At 37.1% G+C, this 18,643-nt stretch overlaps 2 protein-coding genes and 1 long non-coding RNA gene across 3 annotated transcripts; 2 read left to right on the forward strand and 1 right to left on the reverse strand.

Moving 5' to 3' along the window:
- Positions 1-47: 47 nt before the first annotated feature.
- LOC134799185 (uncharacterized) lies at positions 48-1,442 on the forward strand. The gene is made up of 3 exons (XM_063771581.1): positions 48-185; positions 282-373; positions 995-1,442. The coding sequence occupies exons 1-3, from the start codon at positions 132-134 to the stop codon at positions 1,206-1,208; spliced, it is 360 nt and encodes a 119-aa protein (XP_063627651.1). The 5' UTR covers positions 48-131; the 3' UTR covers positions 1,209-1,442.
- A 642-nt stretch (positions 1,443-2,084) lies between these two features.
- Positions 2,085-3,106, reverse strand: LOC134799186 (uncharacterized). The gene is made up of 2 exons (XR_010145349.1): positions 3,063-3,106; positions 2,085-2,257 (listed from the first exon to the last, which is right to left on the reverse strand). It is a non-coding gene; the product is annotated as an uncharacterized LOC134799186 (long non-coding RNA).
- A 573-nt stretch (positions 3,107-3,679) lies between these two features.
- LOC134799187 (uncharacterized) lies at positions 3,680-6,238 on the forward strand. Its single transcript, XM_063771582.1, has 2 exons — positions 3,680-4,255; positions 5,352-6,238. The coding sequence occupies exons 1-2, from the start codon at positions 3,781-3,783 to the stop codon at positions 6,212-6,214; spliced, it is 1,338 nt and encodes a 445-aa protein (XP_063627652.1). The 5' UTR covers positions 3,680-3,780; the 3' UTR covers positions 6,215-6,238.
- Positions 6,239-18,643: the final 12,405 nt, after the last annotated feature.

The raw sequence follows: 18,643 nt of genomic DNA on the forward strand, positions 1-18,643 counted from the left end.
ATGTATACTAGGATGTCAAATTACCAGCTGATTGTTAATGTCAAAAGTCAAAATAGAAACTAGAACGGTGGTTGTGTGCGTTGAATGCACCACTTTTAGTTTAGTTTAACGTATTAATAAGAATAAGAATTATGAAGAAAGTTCAGGGAAATGATTCCTTTCATCGTATAAATTACTTGTACCAAGTAAGTTAAAACTTTCATTTCACATTGGTACCTACTCTTCTTTGTTCAATGTTTTGATTTGTAAAATATATTTTACATCTTTTTTATTATTTACAGATAAGTAAACATATAGTTAAAATAAATCCAACCTTATCTTCGTACTATGGTAACCTAATGGTAAATGTTGCAAAGAAGAATGTCTTGAAAATGTAAGTATGTATTTATATAACCAAAAATATACGTTTTATTTTTTATTTTAGTTTGTATTTTTATATTGTGCGCATGTATTCAATGGATGAAATATAAACGTATCTATTTGAGCTTACAAAAAAATGATACTGTTGCATTATATTGCAACTAGCACTATAGAAGGTATTTCATCCGTTTTTAACACGAAGCTGTAATGCGTGCTTTAAGTGATTTGGAGTAATACGTAATTAATTAATAAAAAAAAATATGTCAGTATGTTGGTAAAGTATTTATTATTAAATAATGTTCTTCTCAGGCTTGTAATAAATCAATCCATTTTTTTTAAGGCAACTAAGGGCCATAGCTATATATACCTTACAAACTAACATAATATATACAATAATAAAAATCTTAATACTAAAACAATAATTTATTCATGATTATTATTAATTCATTTATTTATTCTCAGTCATCACCAAGCTATTTCTTGTTATTTGTATTGTTAGTAATAATGTTGTATTGATGATACATAATTCTGTGTAAAGAAAAATAAAATCAGCAATAAAAACTTGAATTAAATATGAAATTTTGGCAGAAAGTTTTAGTATAATAATAACAATTCATACTATTTATTGTTTTAGGCATCCGGACATAAAAAGACAGATCTGTAAGAAGTGCCGCTGCATTTTATTATTCGGAGAGACGGCTAAAATGAAGATAAAGACTAAGAATAAACAAAAGATTGTAGAATGGACCTGCAATACCTGTAGCACTAAGAAATCTCTTCCAGCCTCTAAAGACAAGGACCCACTATGGCTAGAAAGAGACGAAGCTGTTGTTGAGGTTATTAATTAATTGTTTTAGTGTTAAGTAAGGAATTTCTGTTGAAATTAAGGTTTATAACAAATAGATACCCAATGGTTATGTTGGGTAACTCATTAGATGTTATCAGCAAGTAATGTGATCTGTGTTGGTATTTTTATAGAAAAAATTCGTATGAAAATTGTATGACACATGAAAATCATATTAATCCTATATAAAAAGAAATTTATGTATGTAACAAATCAATACAATTATTTTTATAGCTTTGCCTCGTGTTTTTCGTTTTTACCATTAAGAGTAATTAAGACTAAGTATAAATATTTGGAGCATTTCTTCTAGAGTTATATATAACACTTTCAATATTGTTATTTATGGAAAGGAGAATTAAATATCAGAATAGAAATTGTACAACAAATCCGTTTAAAACTAAATTTTATTTGCCTATCGTAAAACAGTGAAAAAAAAAAGTGTTTCCAAAGTAAAATGTTAGTACAGAAACGTATCATTTCATAGAACAATAATGACCCACTTTCAGAGCATGAGAAATGAAATGTGTCGCAGTCTAGTCAAAGGTCCCACTTTGTCGCTTACCATAAGGACGAGATTTGCTTGTATCTTTATACGAATAATATGTCAACGCGTCCTTATGGGAAGCGACAACGATAAAGTGGGACTTTTTGCTTGGAAACGACACACAAATAGTTTACCTCTACCATAGAATAACCGTATAATTTATAGTTTGTCAAAGGACTGTCTCATTTTAATCATAGACAGAGAGAATCTTTGTCTTACACTAGTACTAGCACCCAAAAGAAAAGGATGAGTATAGTTTTCCTGCTTGTTATTGACTGACAAATTGGTTTGACCAACTATAATTACTTTATACCTCTGCCTATATCGACAAACGACCTACCATTTTAATATGGCGACAAAAAGTTAATCGCCTAAAAATCATTCCCCTTTAACATTTAATTTGTTCGTTAACTCTTAGGAATTCCCGTGCCATTTGATAGCTAGGGGACTTAACGCCCCTATTAACTGCTCCCTACCTGACAATCCTCTAAACGACCTCCCTTAAGGGGCTACCCCACGCTAATGACCAAATCACATCACACCAGATCGAAATCTGAATCCCTTAGTTTTCTAATGTTTTGTGTAGCTTATTATATTAAGAGCAACGGCTTTAAGCAATATAATATCCCATATTTACTTCAAAGTTCATTGTCTTCGAGATTTTTGGCATCAAAGTTGAACAATTTTAGCCTAAAAAACTGGTTTTCTGGCCATAACTTTTGTGTTAATTAGTTTAAAATTAAAACCGTAGACACGTTTTTCGAGACGCCAAAGACGAACCCAAGTATGTAGATTTCGTAGATGTAAGATCCTTCACAGCAAACTAGATACGAAAAAACCGTTTTTTTAGACATTTAAAAAAAAAAACATAAAAAACAAGTATTCATTTCTTTCAAAATCCGGTAGACAAAACCGGAGATAAAAGATTGAAGAACCGATAACGGTTTGTCTTATAATTCTATCTGTAGTGCAAAACAGGGAGATACGATTCAAAACTTGTAAAAAATCGATGATAACCTCGGGTAGCCCCTTAACGAGTACCTACCTACTACGATAGGGTCGCCATACGTCCATATCCACACCGGGATATGTCCCCGTTAGAAGCTTGGTGTCCCGGTGTCCCTGCCATTAAGCAAATTGTCCCCGTCAATGCTCAGATTTTTTTTAAATTTATTTCATGACCATGGATACAAGTTCAATGCTCAAAATTGCTCAAGGGTTGCCATACATCCCCGTTTGCAGCTTGGTGGAGCAATATTTGTACTCCCCCGTGTAGCTAAATCAAAAATGCAATAAAAACAACCCTACTACGACGACGCGAATATTCTACCCGCAGACTATCCTTAGTATACTCCGCATTACTTATGAGCCTTTGGAAACTTTTCAAAATTGCGAAATATCAACTTGGAAATATTTCGCAAACTCATATTTTTGCAAAGGGATCGAAATTTTCCGTTTCCAAAATGAAAGTTTTTTTTTCTTAAGAAGTATTCCTTAAATTCGAGAATATTTCCAGCTTTTTGGAACCATTCCTCAACTTGCATATCTGCCGGCCTAGCCAAGGTTACAATCGCTATCGCTTCGACAACGAAAAGCATTATGTCTCTCTATCACTCTTCCAAATTAGTGCGACAGTGACAGTTGCGTTTCGATCGCTACGGAGCGTAAGCGATCGGCATCTTGGCTACGCGGCCTGTTCTCCACATTTTAGATGCTATCTAGTACAAGCCTAGACTTGTACCAAAAAACTTTGTTATATAAGCACGCCGCCATTTTATACTAATAGAGCCTATGTTCATGATGGAACGATGGCGAACTTGTAAGCCAGTGTTGAGATTGCTGAATCTTTAAAACCTTGAGTCGTTTCAAATACTCTATAAATCGGGTATGTGATCTTTGATTCTTCCATAAAAAGCCAGCATAAACTTTATCACACAACACATTTCGCAATTCGACAATCACTGTTTCACCACAATTTTATTTTATTGTCAAACACCAACTAAAAACAACGCACGATGGAAAAATCCAAAAAATGAATTCACTTTTAATTTCGTTATCCGTTTTGATAACATTGTCTCAAACAAAAGATCTTGTAGATAACGATCAGTACTTAAGAACAGGGCAAAAGGCAGCAGTTTTACTAGAAAAATATGGAGATCCCAATTTAATAAGCAAATATCTACAGAAAAAGACTGATAGAGATGATTTTGATAATTTAATCGCCCGAAATAAAGCTAAAACGCTAAAGAAAGTACGGGATCCAATTAAAAGATTTAACGAAGTCAATAATGTAGCCACGAAGTCAAATTTAAGATTTGGGTACCATTTAGACCCTATACTTAATAAGGTGAGGAGACAGGGGCAGTATTTATCTGACTCGGGGAGCTCGAGCAGGGAGTTTAAAAACTGGAAAGAGGAATGGAAGGAAAAGTGGAATAAGATAAAAGTGGAAACGAAGAATTATTCAACCCGTATTGAGGGCGATGTTGTTAATATGGCGGCGGCAAGTAAGTATCACATATTTCTATATAGTAGGAGGTAGAGTTAGACCAAGAGAGTTCCATATTAAGCGTATACATTTTACGTGTTTTTATATTGCTCTGTTTTTTATTTATACCTTTTGCATGTTTTGTATATAGCTTTTCAGCATTTTTATTGTAACTTTTATGTTAATCATAATGCAATACTTACCTAACATACCTACTCATAAATGTAGCACAATTTTGTTAACATTCTCCAGATAAGGAAGAGCGGTATCTCCTGGCACAGGCTTTAAAGCTTAAAAGGAGGTTCCAATCACTAACTTTAAGATGATTAATGTGAAAGTAAATAACCTTTTCACCTCAGCAGCTCGAACAAGGGTACTTTGCTTCTTAAAAACAGTGAGCAAAATGCGATTTTGCTCACTGAGTCATTTTGTCTCACTCAGTGAGCAAAATCGCATTTTGCTCACTGATTGTGGGTCACTCAGTGAGCAAAATGCGATTTTGCTCACTGAGTGAAGCAAAATGACATTCAAGTGACCTTTATGGTCATTTCAACATGCGGGGTCTAATACAAGTTCGATATACTTGGGTTCTATTATCTCTGTCCCTCTAGGTATGTTCTCACTGCTTAGGGTGAAAAATTTTGTGTACTACACGAGATCAAAGTTATTTACATCTCGTGCGCTTTTGAATCCCTTACTACGCTCAAGATTCTAAATTAGATTCACTCGCTACGCTCGTGAATCTATTATAGAATCTTTCGCTTGCACGGGACTCAATATAAGCACTCGAAGAAATATCAAACTTTGATCTCTTGTTGTACAAATAACTATTTTTTTATACGGTGTCGCTCAACGATAAATAAAGCCAAATCAAATACATATAAAACAAGTTTGTTTATTCCTAAATTCTCGGAAAATAAAAATATCGGATACTCAGATCAGGAGGCCTAGTCCAAGTACCTAATCTCTGATTGCGTCTCTCTCGAAAGAAATTCAGAAAGCGATTGCAAATTAAATGCCCGCTATAAAACGCCAACCTTTACTGTAAGATTCGGAATATCAGAATCAGACATACTTACCCGAGTCCCTTATTAAGTTCAGTTTCATGTTGCCAGGACCGTGGGGCGTCCCGTGCGGCGACCCTAGCCAACACGACATGCCCTGGGGATCCTGCGTGCTGCCCGTAGAATGCAACGCCGAATACAGAATCTACAAAGGTGACTACTTCTGCGGACGCACTCAGTGGGTATGCTGCTCCTTGAATTTCCACACCTACGACTTGTACCAAGGACTTTCCGTGTCCCTTGAAGAATCCAGCATGGAGAGCGACAGCGCTGCGGAACGGGAAAGAGGCAAGAAAAAAACCTCATCAGAACGACGCAAACGAGCCGAACGCAGAAGGAAACGACGCAAGAGATTGAGAGAAGAACGAAAACGTAAGATCAAGCGAGCCATCAAAAAAATCATCAAGGAGGTTCGCAGAATCCTTAACAGAGGTTACAAAAATAGCACCAAAATCCGAAAGAAAAAGACAAAGACTATGAAGCAATTTCTCAAATTTCTCAAAAGACAGTATAGGTTGGATCGAGAGTCAGCCAAGGACATACATGAGATGCAGATGTTGAAAGTTGACCAAGAGTTCATGGACAAATTGGATGAAATCAAAGAGGTGAACCGTGATTTCATGACCAACGCCACGTTTAGGAACATAATTGTCAATAAGACAATGACGTTTAGGGCTGCGAAGATGTTGGCGGAGGCGTATCCCGAGTTGCAGGGGTTCTTGCCGAAGGAGTTCATGAAGGGGGACTATACCCGGCAGAGAAGCGCCCGTCGGAGCTGGACCTCTCGGCCTCGGAGAGGACACGCTCGGCCTAGAGGCACGCGTTTGAGAGGGGGAATTGTAATTCCACCAAAACGTGGCAATCGACGGAAATATCGTGACTATGATGTCGAATTTGGGTTGTTGTATAGTTGAATAAATAGCGAGTGGTTTGAAAAACACAGGCTACACTTAATTTGAATCTGACGGCCGTATTCCAATAATGCTTATAAGATGTCACAGCGATTCGATACCAATCAGTCAGTGTCTTCAGTTTCGTCAATACATTGACAGATCGGTATCTTATCGCTGTGACATCTTATAAGTTACAAGCATTTTTCGAATACGGCCCTCAGGTTTGTTTGATTACGAGTACAAACTCCTTGAACTTGTTAGGATCATTTTGGTATTTGTTGACGAATTATTTTAGAAATTCATTTTGATATTATGATGATGATGATCCTTCCGGCCGATTTCGACCATGGCGACCACTTCGACTTCTAGTTAGCTCGGCGCTCGTACGTCCGAATATGGCTAACGTAGTCGATCTTTGACACACACACATCATCATCATCGTCATCTTTGGTCATCACATTCGTACCTTACACCGGTTGATATTATAGAATAGAACTCAAATGAATAGTTCTTTGAAAGTGGATTATCATTTGCAATGACCAAGTGTGAAAATGTCTGACGTCTATTTTTTATTAGAATATGAGGTTTATAATAACACTCACTAATAACATTTTGCTCTATTGAAGTCGGTGCAAAGTTAGCTTAGACGGACTCTTAACACATAATGACAGGAAAACAAGATGGCGTCGTTTCATGCCACAGACAAGACATCCTCCAGACTGAGCATAGTAGCTCCCTCTGCCACAAATACGGTAGTTTTACTCCATTTTCGAGTCGAAAGTGTCTTTGTGTGAAGTCCGTGTCTTTGAACGGACCAACCACGGCACGGGAACTCGCTCACCTCGTCCCCTGCACCCCCGTATTTTTGGCAGCTTCGGTTTCATGAAATAATTGCTCTAAACTTCGTCTAGAGGATTCCTAGTCTCTGTTCCATGCCAAACGCACACAAGTTTCACACCGCAATAGTTACAAAAGGAGAGATCTCGAAACAACACGTAAAGAATACCCAGCATCGTGCCTTGCTGTCCTTTGTTTTCCCAACTTCTGATCTATTAGAAAGTTTAGATACCTTGTACACCTTGTATGTTGCGGTAGAGACAAATAAAATTTAAAAACTGACAAAACGACGTTCTTCTCAACTTTGTAGTATAGTCCGACAAGAAATTGTAGAAAATTATTGGGGGCGCCACATTCTACGTAGCTGTCACGTTTTTGAGGTAAAATGCTTAAACATGGCGACAATTTAGTAACTATAAGTGGCGGCGCGTCCATAAAAGCCGATTCCCACCGGCTTGCCTGTTTTTGGATGTTTGAACAGAGTTGTAAAGGAAATTTGTAAGCCAAATTAGCCCAGGCTTGCCTATTTATTACCATTTTATTTAATTTTTACTATTTTATGTCGCACTATAGACGGGACGATTATCAATACAATAAAAACTGTGCTACTTTTTCGTGGAAGACGCATATAAATTCGATTTGTGGAAAGTTAGCAAAAGGTGTATAAACTAAAGACGTATTATAGTTATATACCTAGTAAGATAGTAATGAATCGCTTTCATATAACTATGTTACGTCATATAATTATATCTCTAGGGTTATAACTATATAACGGCTTTATTTATCTTACTGCGACATATATATCCTTAAGCAGTTAAGGACCCTTATCTCTAGTGACAATCTTAAAGAAGCGTACTATGCATATGTGCACTCAATCCTTTCAATACGGAATCCTGTTATGGGGAAATGCAACAGATTTTGAGCGAGTCCTAAAAATGCAGAAACGTGCAATCAGAGTCCTGGCTAACGCAAGGTACAGAGATAGTTGTAGGGACCTTTTTAAAAGCCTAGGAATCTTAACATCAGTCTCAACATATATTTATGAGGTATTATTATACGTAAGAAAAAACCAGAGTGAATCTGTATGTGCTAGGGATATCAGTGTTCGCCCAACAAGGTATCCAGACAATCTGAGGCCAATAAAAAGTAGATTGAACATTGCTAAAAAATCCCCCAAGATAATGGCTCAGAAATTGTATAATAAGCTGCCAAAAGAAATTAAAGCCGAAACTAATATCAACACGTTAAGTCTCCAAGTAAAGAAATTGCTACTCAATAAGACAGTGTACAGCATAAAGGAATACCTAAATAATGAATATAATGCTACCTCAAATATGTAATTTAATATTGTAATTTGTAAACAATTATAGCATGTATTATTTATTAGATTAATTTGAATATTTTTTGACGTCCTTAATATGTATTCATCTTTATATTCGGTTGTAATAAAAACATGTAATACTTATTGAGAAATAAATGAATCTAAATCTAATCTAAATCTAAATCTATCAAATAATTGCAAACCTTAATAAAACAATACAAAAGAAAACAGAAACACAAGCAGAGGTAAAAAACAGGCGGTTTTCTCGCTAAAAAGCGATCTCTTTCAGATAACCTTTGGGTAGCGGAAATTAATAACTTTACGTATGTCAGATCATTTAGATTTTAGTTATATTTCGATATAATTTGGCTGGTTTGAAAGCTCCTTTCAGGATAAGTAAATACGAAATCACACAACTTATCCCGAGAAAAAAATATCTAATATTCCACTCAGTTACGAAAAAGACATACGTTTACTATGTATACGTTACATATTATAACATATGTTTTCTATGTATACCTACCTAAATACGTAGAAAACATTCATAACACAAGAACAGTGATAAAGACACAAATACCAATTGATAGTCCTTAATATTTTACTGTCGTTGGTAACATAGGTCTTGTTACCTTTCGATATTAGGAGTTTAGGAGGGGTGCTAGAAAAGTTTTGATAGAATGGTTTGGCAAAATTGCGAATCTTAGCTTCGCGTTATGGGATTACTTTTGGAACTTAACCAAACTATTTATAAGGTTAAGATATTGTGGAATTTTCTCCGCAGTGGGTAAGTCGGTATCGTCTTGGGTCGTCCCATTCGTTTTTCGTCACGTTCTTAAATTAGTCCTATTATTCTGCTTTCGTCACGCATTCTACATTGAAAGCCACCGATGATTGTGACGAGTGAAGAAAGCAGAATAGGACTAATTTAAGAACGTGACGAAAAACGAATAGGACGACCCAAGACGATACCGGTAAGTCAAAGTAAAATACTAGGTAGGTAACTAAAGTGTCATTATATGGAACTTGCTAACTATGTAAACAAACCGCCATATTGAAATTGTCTCTGAATGATGGATTTAAAAGTGACTTTTGTTTACATAGTAAGTTCCATAGAATGACACTTTAGGTGACTTCCTGACTAGGTAGTAGTAGGGTAGGTAGTACCTACACCACCCGGTGTAGGTAGGTAAGTAGGTAGTGTGGGTAAGATCTGTAAATACTATACCTATCTATTGCAAATAAGGATTTATGATAACCTTTTAGATCATAGTTCGGTCACAGTATAATAAAGAGTACTAACGTACAGTATGGACACTCCCTGCTTCCCGTTGAAAGTGCCGCCCACCCGCTCTCGGTTACCTCACAGTTACCGGCTGGCAAGGACGCGACGACGCGGTGCGCAGAGCGGAGGCCACGTAAAATATTCTATCAGATCACACTGAAAACAACACAATATCTATATGAACAAAAAATCATGTTTTCAACTTACGTAATATTTTGGTGGCCTGAATTTCCTTACAAAAATTTTGTTACTTCGTTTATACTGATTCAAAATAGGAAACTATTGTATAAATCAAGCTTAGATACCCACCTTACAGCATAATACGATTCTTATTTCTTCCTAATTCGCGCAATGAGTTTTGAGGTCATTGAGCTTGACAACAAAATGGCGAGAACCCTACTAGCAAGTCTTATCTCACTCACACAAGCATGGTACGCGTTCACCTACACGAGCTTAGACTGTGTGCGTAGGAACGCGTTTGTTTCATACATTTGATCGCCAGTGTCCGAGGTGTGGTTCGGTGGTTTTACCGTAAGTATCAACTTTAAAGCGGATACTTATGTTTGGGAACCGACTATACCTGAAATCAGAAATTTATTTGCTGAAACCATGGTCATGGTCCTGGTGTACATGTTCCCTTTAAAATACTAAATACTAAGCCAAGCCCCACGCTCTTTCAAATACTATACTAATTTACATACCACGCCAGTTGAACTCGGTTCCATTGTGCTCTGAATACTTAGGAAACGTTACGTCACATAAGTGCATTGCGGACGCTAAGCTGTAGGTGGAAATGCTTTGGAAATTCCTTTAAATATAGTGGGAAGGGTTAAATTGTAGTGTGTTTGCACTGGTTTATTGTGCAATGGAAGAATTAGTACCTATACAAAGACGATCGAAGTGATCATGACCGACAAACTAGAATAACTATAGAAATCTGACTTAAGCCATAATCTGTGCTTAAGCTCAAAAATCATCCCACGTGAATTGTGCCGCAAACGACTCGAAGAACTGTACAGTGTCCTGCAATAATACGTTACACAACGAAGGCCGCAAAAATATCTGACACGATCTTATTTGTAGAGCCATAAGAGCGTGTCACATATTTTTTGCGGCCTTCGAAGAGTAACATATTGCAGCTGGCTGTACTACTCGCATGTCCTCCTCTAGGCTGACCAGTGACCACTCCGGCGTTTACGTCGTGGCACCAATTCTGTGGCTAGTTTACACCTCTGTGGTTGCAAACTCACGTCGACAATGCCTGTTTTGGAGCGAAATGTAGTGTTTCGGATAACAACACAACAACTATAGATACTACTTAGGTATTAATATAATGAGCTCTAGTCAGGCATCTATATAGTTACGTATTCTCTCAGGTACCTATTCTTATTCGTTTGTTTTAAAATATGTCGCGGCAAGTCGCGGACAGGAACTATTAACATAAAAGTGTTACATTTGTAACGGAACATCTGTCTCGAGTTAGTTTTGGTATATATGCGTTGTGGCTGCAGTTACTCCTAGTACAGTAATACATCTAACAAAGATACGAGCCACGCTCTAACGCGAAGAGATAATTTAAACCACTGACTCTAACCTCAAAACTCTTCCTACAACGCAACACAGCCATCGACTCAGCAAACCAATTGCACGTGGAGTTTTCATAGTGCGATTCTGGTCATAAAAAATAATACAATTTGATTCCACTCAACACGTTTACACATTGAATGATGTGTGATACTGATAGCGCGATTGGAGCCTATACGGAACGAATGAAGCGAGTTAGAAGTCTGTTCGGAAAGAGAAGAGTCGTGGAATGTATTGGGCCCCATACATTCCACGTCTCGGTAATTTTAACAATATTAATTTAATCAAAAAATCGAAATAACTCAAACGTAGGGGCAGAGCTATGGTTAATATATTATATTAAATTATGTATGTATTAAGAATATGTTTCGCAATGTCAATATTCAGAGAGAAAAATATGGACGTATGTTTGCCTTTGTACTTCTTACTGATTTTATGTTATTTTTAATATGTCTTTTTGTACAACAAAGAGTTTACTACTACTACTACTACTACTACTATTTTGTATGGAGAAGCGGCCGTTCCCTTTCCTCTTAGAGCGTTTTCACACTGTCCGATCCGATATCGGATGTCGGAAGGAAGTATTGGATTCCATAGATTTCACGACTCTTCTCTTTCCGCACAAACTCTTTTATTTAGGTTATGATGGAAAAGTGCCTTTTTGGTACTAGTAAAAACCATGTTAAATGGCTCACAACTCTCACGAGGAGACTGGTTAATTCCACAGTAAGAAGTAACGTGAGACATCGTAACGATACAAATTTAAGTGTTAGAGACGATAAGCGTTTTACTTTTTATACCTATTGTCACTATAAAAATGACTCGTCCTCTATATAGTCGAGTAGGTATTGTGACTAGTCGTATGCCTATTGCCTAGTATTGGCCTTATTTTTCATTACAAAACACATAAAATAGTAGGAAATACCTTGTAATACTAATGTCCCTTGCGGTCGCATATTTCGTTCATGATTCCATTGAATATTCTAACAATTGGAACTTGAAGCACTTGATTCCATGTTTCATTATTTATCAGATGCATTTTTGTTTAATTAATCCTTATTGTAGCTTAGATATAAACAAAAGAAGCCTTCAGAAAACAATCAACAACAAATAGTATTGAGTTGACAGTGACATTAATGACAGCTCGACGTTCCGTTACGCTGATGCCCTAGTACAATTTCGAAACATGAAATTAAAATTCGTAAGACAAAAATAAATATTATAATAACTAACCCTCTAGATCCCAGATGTCTTAAATAATATATTTGATACTAATAAACATAAAATACTTCGATACAGGGACGATTTTCAGAAATAAACTTAAAATATCTCAAAGTAAAATAATGTTAACAAATTCGTACGTGATGTTTTCGAACGTTCTCTGCTGCCTATGTGTGCGTAGACGTCATTAAAATTAGCTCCATCTTTCTCTAAACTGCATGAATGAAAGGGACATGATTTATACTTTGCAGTAAACAATTGTGAACGTTAATATTTAAGGAATATGGCTTAGTAAACAAAATGGAGCCTATGATTTTTCTTCTTGAATCGAACGTCGTTACATGCCACGAGGCTAATAACTTCTTCCTCAGTTCTGGTGCCCTGGTATTTTTGGAATAGCGTTTGTCTCTATAAATCACTGTTATGTCACTATTGTGTCGCCGGTTATGTCACTATTGTGTCACCGTTTATGTCACCAATATGTCGCCGATATGTCGCCGTTATGTCGCCGATATGTCGCCGTTATGTCTCTTATATGTCGCCGTTATGTCGCCGATATGTCGCCAATATGTCGCCGTTATGTCGCCAATATTTCGCCGTTATGACCCTAGTCGCATGTCCCTAATAGGTCGCCAATACGTTGCATGTCCCTAATAGGTCGCCAGTACGTCGCATATCGCCAATGGGTCACCGGTATGTCGTAGATCCCTAATAGGTCGCCAATACGTCGCATGTCGCCAATGGTCGCCAATATGTCGTAGGTCTCTAATAAGTCGCCAATTCGTCGTATGTCGCCAGTACGTCGCATGTCGCCAATGTGCCGCCAGAATGTCGCAACTTGTCGCCAGCATGTCACTATTAGGTCGCGAGACGCCAGTATGTCGCAAGTATGTCCCCGTTTAATCGCCAATATGTCGCATAGGTCGCCGGTTCGTCTCTAGAAAAGGTTATAAAAGGCGGAGCGGACCGTCGACTCGGATCATTCATTCTTCAACCATCGGACTAGCAGTGACTCTGGTTTTCGGGCGTAACGTAATACTGGTAAGTGAAGTTACTCTGCTACTTTTTCTGTGTTTGTTTTACTTGGAATTATCCTGGTAAATTTAAACTTAGAATTTGTGTCTGTGTTTGGTTTTACGGAGACAATATCGTCGTAACGCTGGACATGGGCTGTTGTGGAGTTTCTTTACTGCCATGTATGGGATTTTAGTTATTGTGAGGTTTCCTACACCGTGTGTTCTGAGTGCCGTCATATTTATGCAGTGACAATGTCGTTGCATGGCCGGGGCTTGGAATAGTGTCTGTGTTTGGTTTTGCGGGAAGAAATTCTCGTAACGTTAGATATAGATGACAGTGTTTAAGGGAACTTCACTTTTCACTAACTCATAGTTTAATTTAGTGATAACTTAGTTTTTTAGTGTTTTTCTATGGGGTATTTTTGCTATTTTAAAAGCCAGATCATTGTTTGGACTGACAGTTTGTCCAGCTAAACATTCACTCCGCCTAACGGTGCCAAAGGATTGGATGGTTAGGAGTCTATTGCTCCAAGTTTGAGGGGACTTGGCGTCTCTTCTATATCAACATAAGAGACGAATTATCTCACTAGTCTCAAGGCCCAGCTGTTTAGACGGATGTGGGGACGTCACGTGCGCGTCATTGGGTGTAAATCCTGCCCACTGAAGTCGACAGTAATTGAGACTAGGTCTCCTATTAAATCTATTTATATATTTCTGTGCTCCGGTTCATGCTAGTGCTGGTTGCGGGGAAAGGCTTCTGTCGTGACTGATATTGCACTTATAGTCTTTGTCTCGGCAGAGTTTTCCATGTGATCGGTATGTGTGTGTGCTAGGGTACTGATACTCTTATATACACGGAATAGGGCGACTTATTCTTATCCACCATGCCCGCGGGCGATAAGGAGGGAGTCAAATACACTGGCCTGTAGGTTGCCTTCTCGGTTTCGCCTGCCGAACGTTACAGCTTCTCGTAGGGACCACACTTGCGTATATTACAAAGCATTAGGTCGATGGTAAGAACGAACTATGCTTTGAATGTACTACATTAGGGACAATGGGTAGAGTTAGGGTAGAATCACACACTCATTTTGTCGTTTATTAGGGTCCTTTTTAGTTCTGGTTTATACAATTGATATGGTTGATATATATTTCTCTTTAAGGGTTTAAAAATATGGTTTCTTAATCTTAAAATACGAGTGTTTAAAAGGTGAAGGGTTCATCTGCCTAAATCTTCCTAATTTCTAATTTATATGGGGATCATTAACGGCTTTATAAATTTTTATTTTTCATTTCTGGTTGTCTGGTGTAGGGACGAGGTACTGAGTAGTTCAACCTATTTTTCATGGTATTTCATAATCAATAATTAAATATCAAGCTGGGTTTAGGAGTGCAGGCTAGTCTGAGATGGAAGGATCGAAGATTGGTTCTGTTTTAGGGACCCCTTTGGCAGACAAGAGTAGTCCAATGGGAATTTTGAGTGAAATAATGCTCATCTTGATATTTCAGTCTCATAAAACATGTATAGTTAGCAAATAAACTCGGTACTTCGTTTATACATCTAGAAAACTAGGAATTCTGTCTAGATTATCAGCTCTGGGGAATGGGACTAAGGGATTAGCATCCCTAGCTTTTGAACATAAAAAAGATAAGTAATTATGATGATTGATGGATACTTTGACACTTCTTTTCATCATCATCTAGGTGCGTTTAGGTTACGAAGTGTTGGTCATAGCCCTTCTGGCTAAACTGGTAGGGTAGGTGTTCCGATTAATACTTGCAAATCGGACTAAGAGCTTCCAGACCTGCATCGGGCGTACGGAGCAGCACGTGTGATTAAATCACACATCGTTTAGAAGATGATAGTTAATTATAATTAACCTTGAAATGCTAGGGTGTAAAAGAGCTTATCTCAGGAGTGCTGTTTCTATGTTATCCCGGAAGCTTAATAGGTGTGGCAGGATTTTACCAACAACATTTTTATATATTTTATATCATCATATATGCTGCAATACTTAAATACATTATAGTAAATTTTACACCATCATTTACGTTGCACTAATAAATTCTGAATAATTTTCTATTTCTCTGAATAATTTTCTTTAGATTATTTCTTACTTCCATAAATAATTATTTTATTACCATAAATATCTGTTCTCAAAAATCTAGGTAATAATAAATAAGGTCAGAGTCCAAAATTTAGCTGATACTCATTAAAGAATTTGAAGTTGCCGCGGTTCACTTCAGAGGGGTCCTAACTACTAGCTAGACGATCACATGGCCATATTTAGGGGTATATCTAAAGGGGGTGTTCATATTACGAGTAAGAAGTAAGTAAGAAGGGGCGGGAGGTACAGTATTACTGTGATTGAAGAAACTTATAGTAAGTATTTATACTTAGCACGTTAGAATTGTATTAATCAATGTTAGTTGATTGTTGGAAATAAAGTGCAGTCGGCGACAAAAGTTGTATAGTTTTGGCAAAAACCTTTTTTATCAATGCCAATATAAATAAGGATATTAGAAAAAGGTTGGCGAAACCTGGAATGTTTACTTGACAGTGACATAAGTGACATTGACAGTTTTGACCAAAGAGTATTAAATCACTACGTTTTAAGAGTCGGCACTCTCGAACAAGCCTTGAACCGAATTATGAACGTACATTGTGCCAACACACCAAATACAGGCTTAAATAACTCGCATCCAGGCCATAATTGTTAAAAAAAAACACACCAAATACAATGTCAATACTACCAACACAAAAAAAAACAACGCTAGGGCTCGACACTTCCAGTACCTACTGTTTATCGATATCGATAAATGTGCGATACGTGCTGCTGTATTTACTGTACTACTGTAACAGTATATTTTGGGAATCACGTGGATTAATAAAATAAAAAAAAAACATTATATAAACAATTTTATTTTACATGATAAAAATAACATAGTTTATTATTCAAGTAGGCATATTACAATATGCTGAATTCGCGCGCATTCTTTTTTAATTTGGTCCCTTTTTATTGAAGGCACTGGATGGAGAATGATTTCCACAAATGAACTTGTTTCCATTCAGCTTTTGAATAGGTAAATAAATACGCCAAATCCTCATTTACTGTTAGCTTTGCCCATAATTGACATCTGAAATAAAGAGATTATCGATAAATTGGTCGTACACTATTCGTGTCTTAGGTTACTTAGTTTTTTTACTCTTCATTCACAAAATATTTTCGTTTTGATCATGGATTGTACACGACTAAAGTCTAAAACTAATTCATTAAATTAGTAACTGTTAACGACTCAAAGTAAAAAATGAAAATATTACATACAAACATCAGTTTACCGACCTGTTCGGATCAAGTGGAAATCTGGCCAAAAATACGTCAGTAGTTAGTCTTCTTACACGCCCACCACAAACTTCACATTTCCTTAAAGATTTGGCCCCCATTTAAATAACAGCTAAAGTTATTTTACCAAAATTACAAAAAAAAAAATAACCACGTATTTCCACGTTCACGACAATTTAAAATGACGTTATTGACGTTTTACTACCGATCATACCAACCTAAAGAAAAGTAAGTATAATACGTCTATGTTAAAAGCAAGTATGGTATGTGCTACCAAAATGCAACAGCAGTCATTTTAATTCGATAAGATTATTTCTATGCCTCAATGTTGGTAACAAGTAGGTTGTACGTGTTGTAGGTGTTGGTACGTTCCTAATTTATCATAGTACGGGGCAAAGAGTAAAGTAAGTAATATGTATGGGGTGTCGATGGGCTGGTTTTGACAGTGACGTATCTGTCGTAGTTTTTTTGGTCTTCAATTAGGTTTCTGGGTTTACATCCGATATCGGATCGGAAAATGTGAAAACGCTCATAGTCTAATAAAACATGGTCTTCCATTCCCAGAGTGACACGGGCCTACGTCACAACAACATGGCCGCTATATATAGCGCTATCGCATATTATCATATAGCGCTGTCGCATGATGACGTAGGCCCGTGTCAGTTAGGTGACCTAGAAAAGACGGGAATGGAGTACCAGGCGGAGTATATTATTATACCATGAAAACGCTGAGCAATGCCTTCGGTGTGTAGTCTGAATCCTAACGATATCTTTTCTCAAATTGTTAGAATACTTTTCCATTCCGTTGTGTCTTCCTTGACCTCACTTTAATGTGTTCGTAACGTCTTGAAACTTATAAAGCCAACGTTAGTGCCGGTAGCCAAGTTTGTGGCTTCATAAAAGAAAAATAGCTGCTACATTAACCCGGTGCTCGAGGAAGACACAGTTTTATCACTTAATGCTGACGGTTTGAAACCTAGGTTTTTTGGTTTTAGGTCTTTTCTAAGAAGCTTAGTTCCTTCATCTATATATATAATACCTTTAAACGAGCAATTCTTGTTTATTTATTTATTTGTATATATATATTTCGGGGATCTTGGAAACGGCTCTAACGATTTGGATGAAATTTGCTATATGGGGGTTTTCGGGGGCGATAAATCGATCTAGCTAGGTGTTATCTCTGGGAAAACGCGAATTTTTGAGCAAAGCTCGGTCTCCCAGATATTTGGGAGTTATATAACATTATGTGACAGGGACAACATAACATAACACTATCAATACTATTTCATTGTCCTTGTCAAACGATGTTATATAATGTTACATATTTGTAAATAATCCAAATACCGTTTATGATAATAAATGTATAATAAAAAAATATTTAAGTACTATGATTTTAACGGTTCAGGCGGAGTATGTCACTTTCTTAGGACGTCACATTCTGAGGACGTCACATTCTGAGTTCGTCACTTTCTGAGTACGTCACTTTATGAGAACGCCACTTTCTGAGGACGTCACTTTCTGAGTTCGTCACTTTCTGAGTACGTCACTTTCTGAGTTCGTCACTTTCTGAGTACGTCACTTTCTGAGAACGCCACTTTCTGAGTACGTCACTTTCTGAGGACGTCACTTTCTGAGAGCGCCACTTTCTGAGGACGTCACTTTCTGAGTACCTACGTCACGTTTTTTAGCATAAGTACGATATCATCATCATCATCATATTTCCAAGCAGATGAAGTCGCGGGTCGAAGCTAGCGCAACATATTATCTACAGAATGACCTTCGGATCGAAACACGCGAAGGTGATACTGCTGTTCTGCTTTCTTACTCACTCGCCAAAAGTTAGGGATA

The sequence above is a fragment of the Cydia splendana genome, chromosome 18, assembly GCF_910591565.1.
Source record: "Cydia splendana chromosome 18, ilCydSple1.2, whole genome shotgun sequence".
NCBI classification, from domain to species: Eukaryota; Metazoa; Arthropoda; class Insecta; order Lepidoptera; family Tortricidae; genus Cydia; species Cydia splendana.

Excerpts from the sequence above, each read along its gene's own strand:
- LOC134799185 (XM_063771581.1), top strand. The coding sequence starts at position 132 with ATGAAGAAAGTTCAGGGAAATGATTCCTTTCATCGTATAAATTACTTG. Across the intron at positions 186-281 it reads GTATAAATTACTTGTACCAA|ATAAGTAAACATATAGTTAA; the intron begins GTAAGTTAAAAC and ends TATTATTTACAG. Across the intron at positions 374-994 it reads AAGAAGAATGTCTTGAAAAT|GCATCCGGACATAAAAAGAC; the intron begins GTAAGTATGTAT and ends TTATTGTTTTAG.
- LOC134799187 (XM_063771582.1), top strand. The coding sequence starts at position 3,781 with ATGAATTCACTTTTAATTTCGTTATCCGTTTTGATAACATTGTCTCAA. Across the intron at positions 4,256-5,351 it reads TGTTAATATGGCGGCGGCAA|GACCGTGGGGCGTCCCGTGC; the intron begins GTAAGTATCACA and ends TCATGTTGCCAG.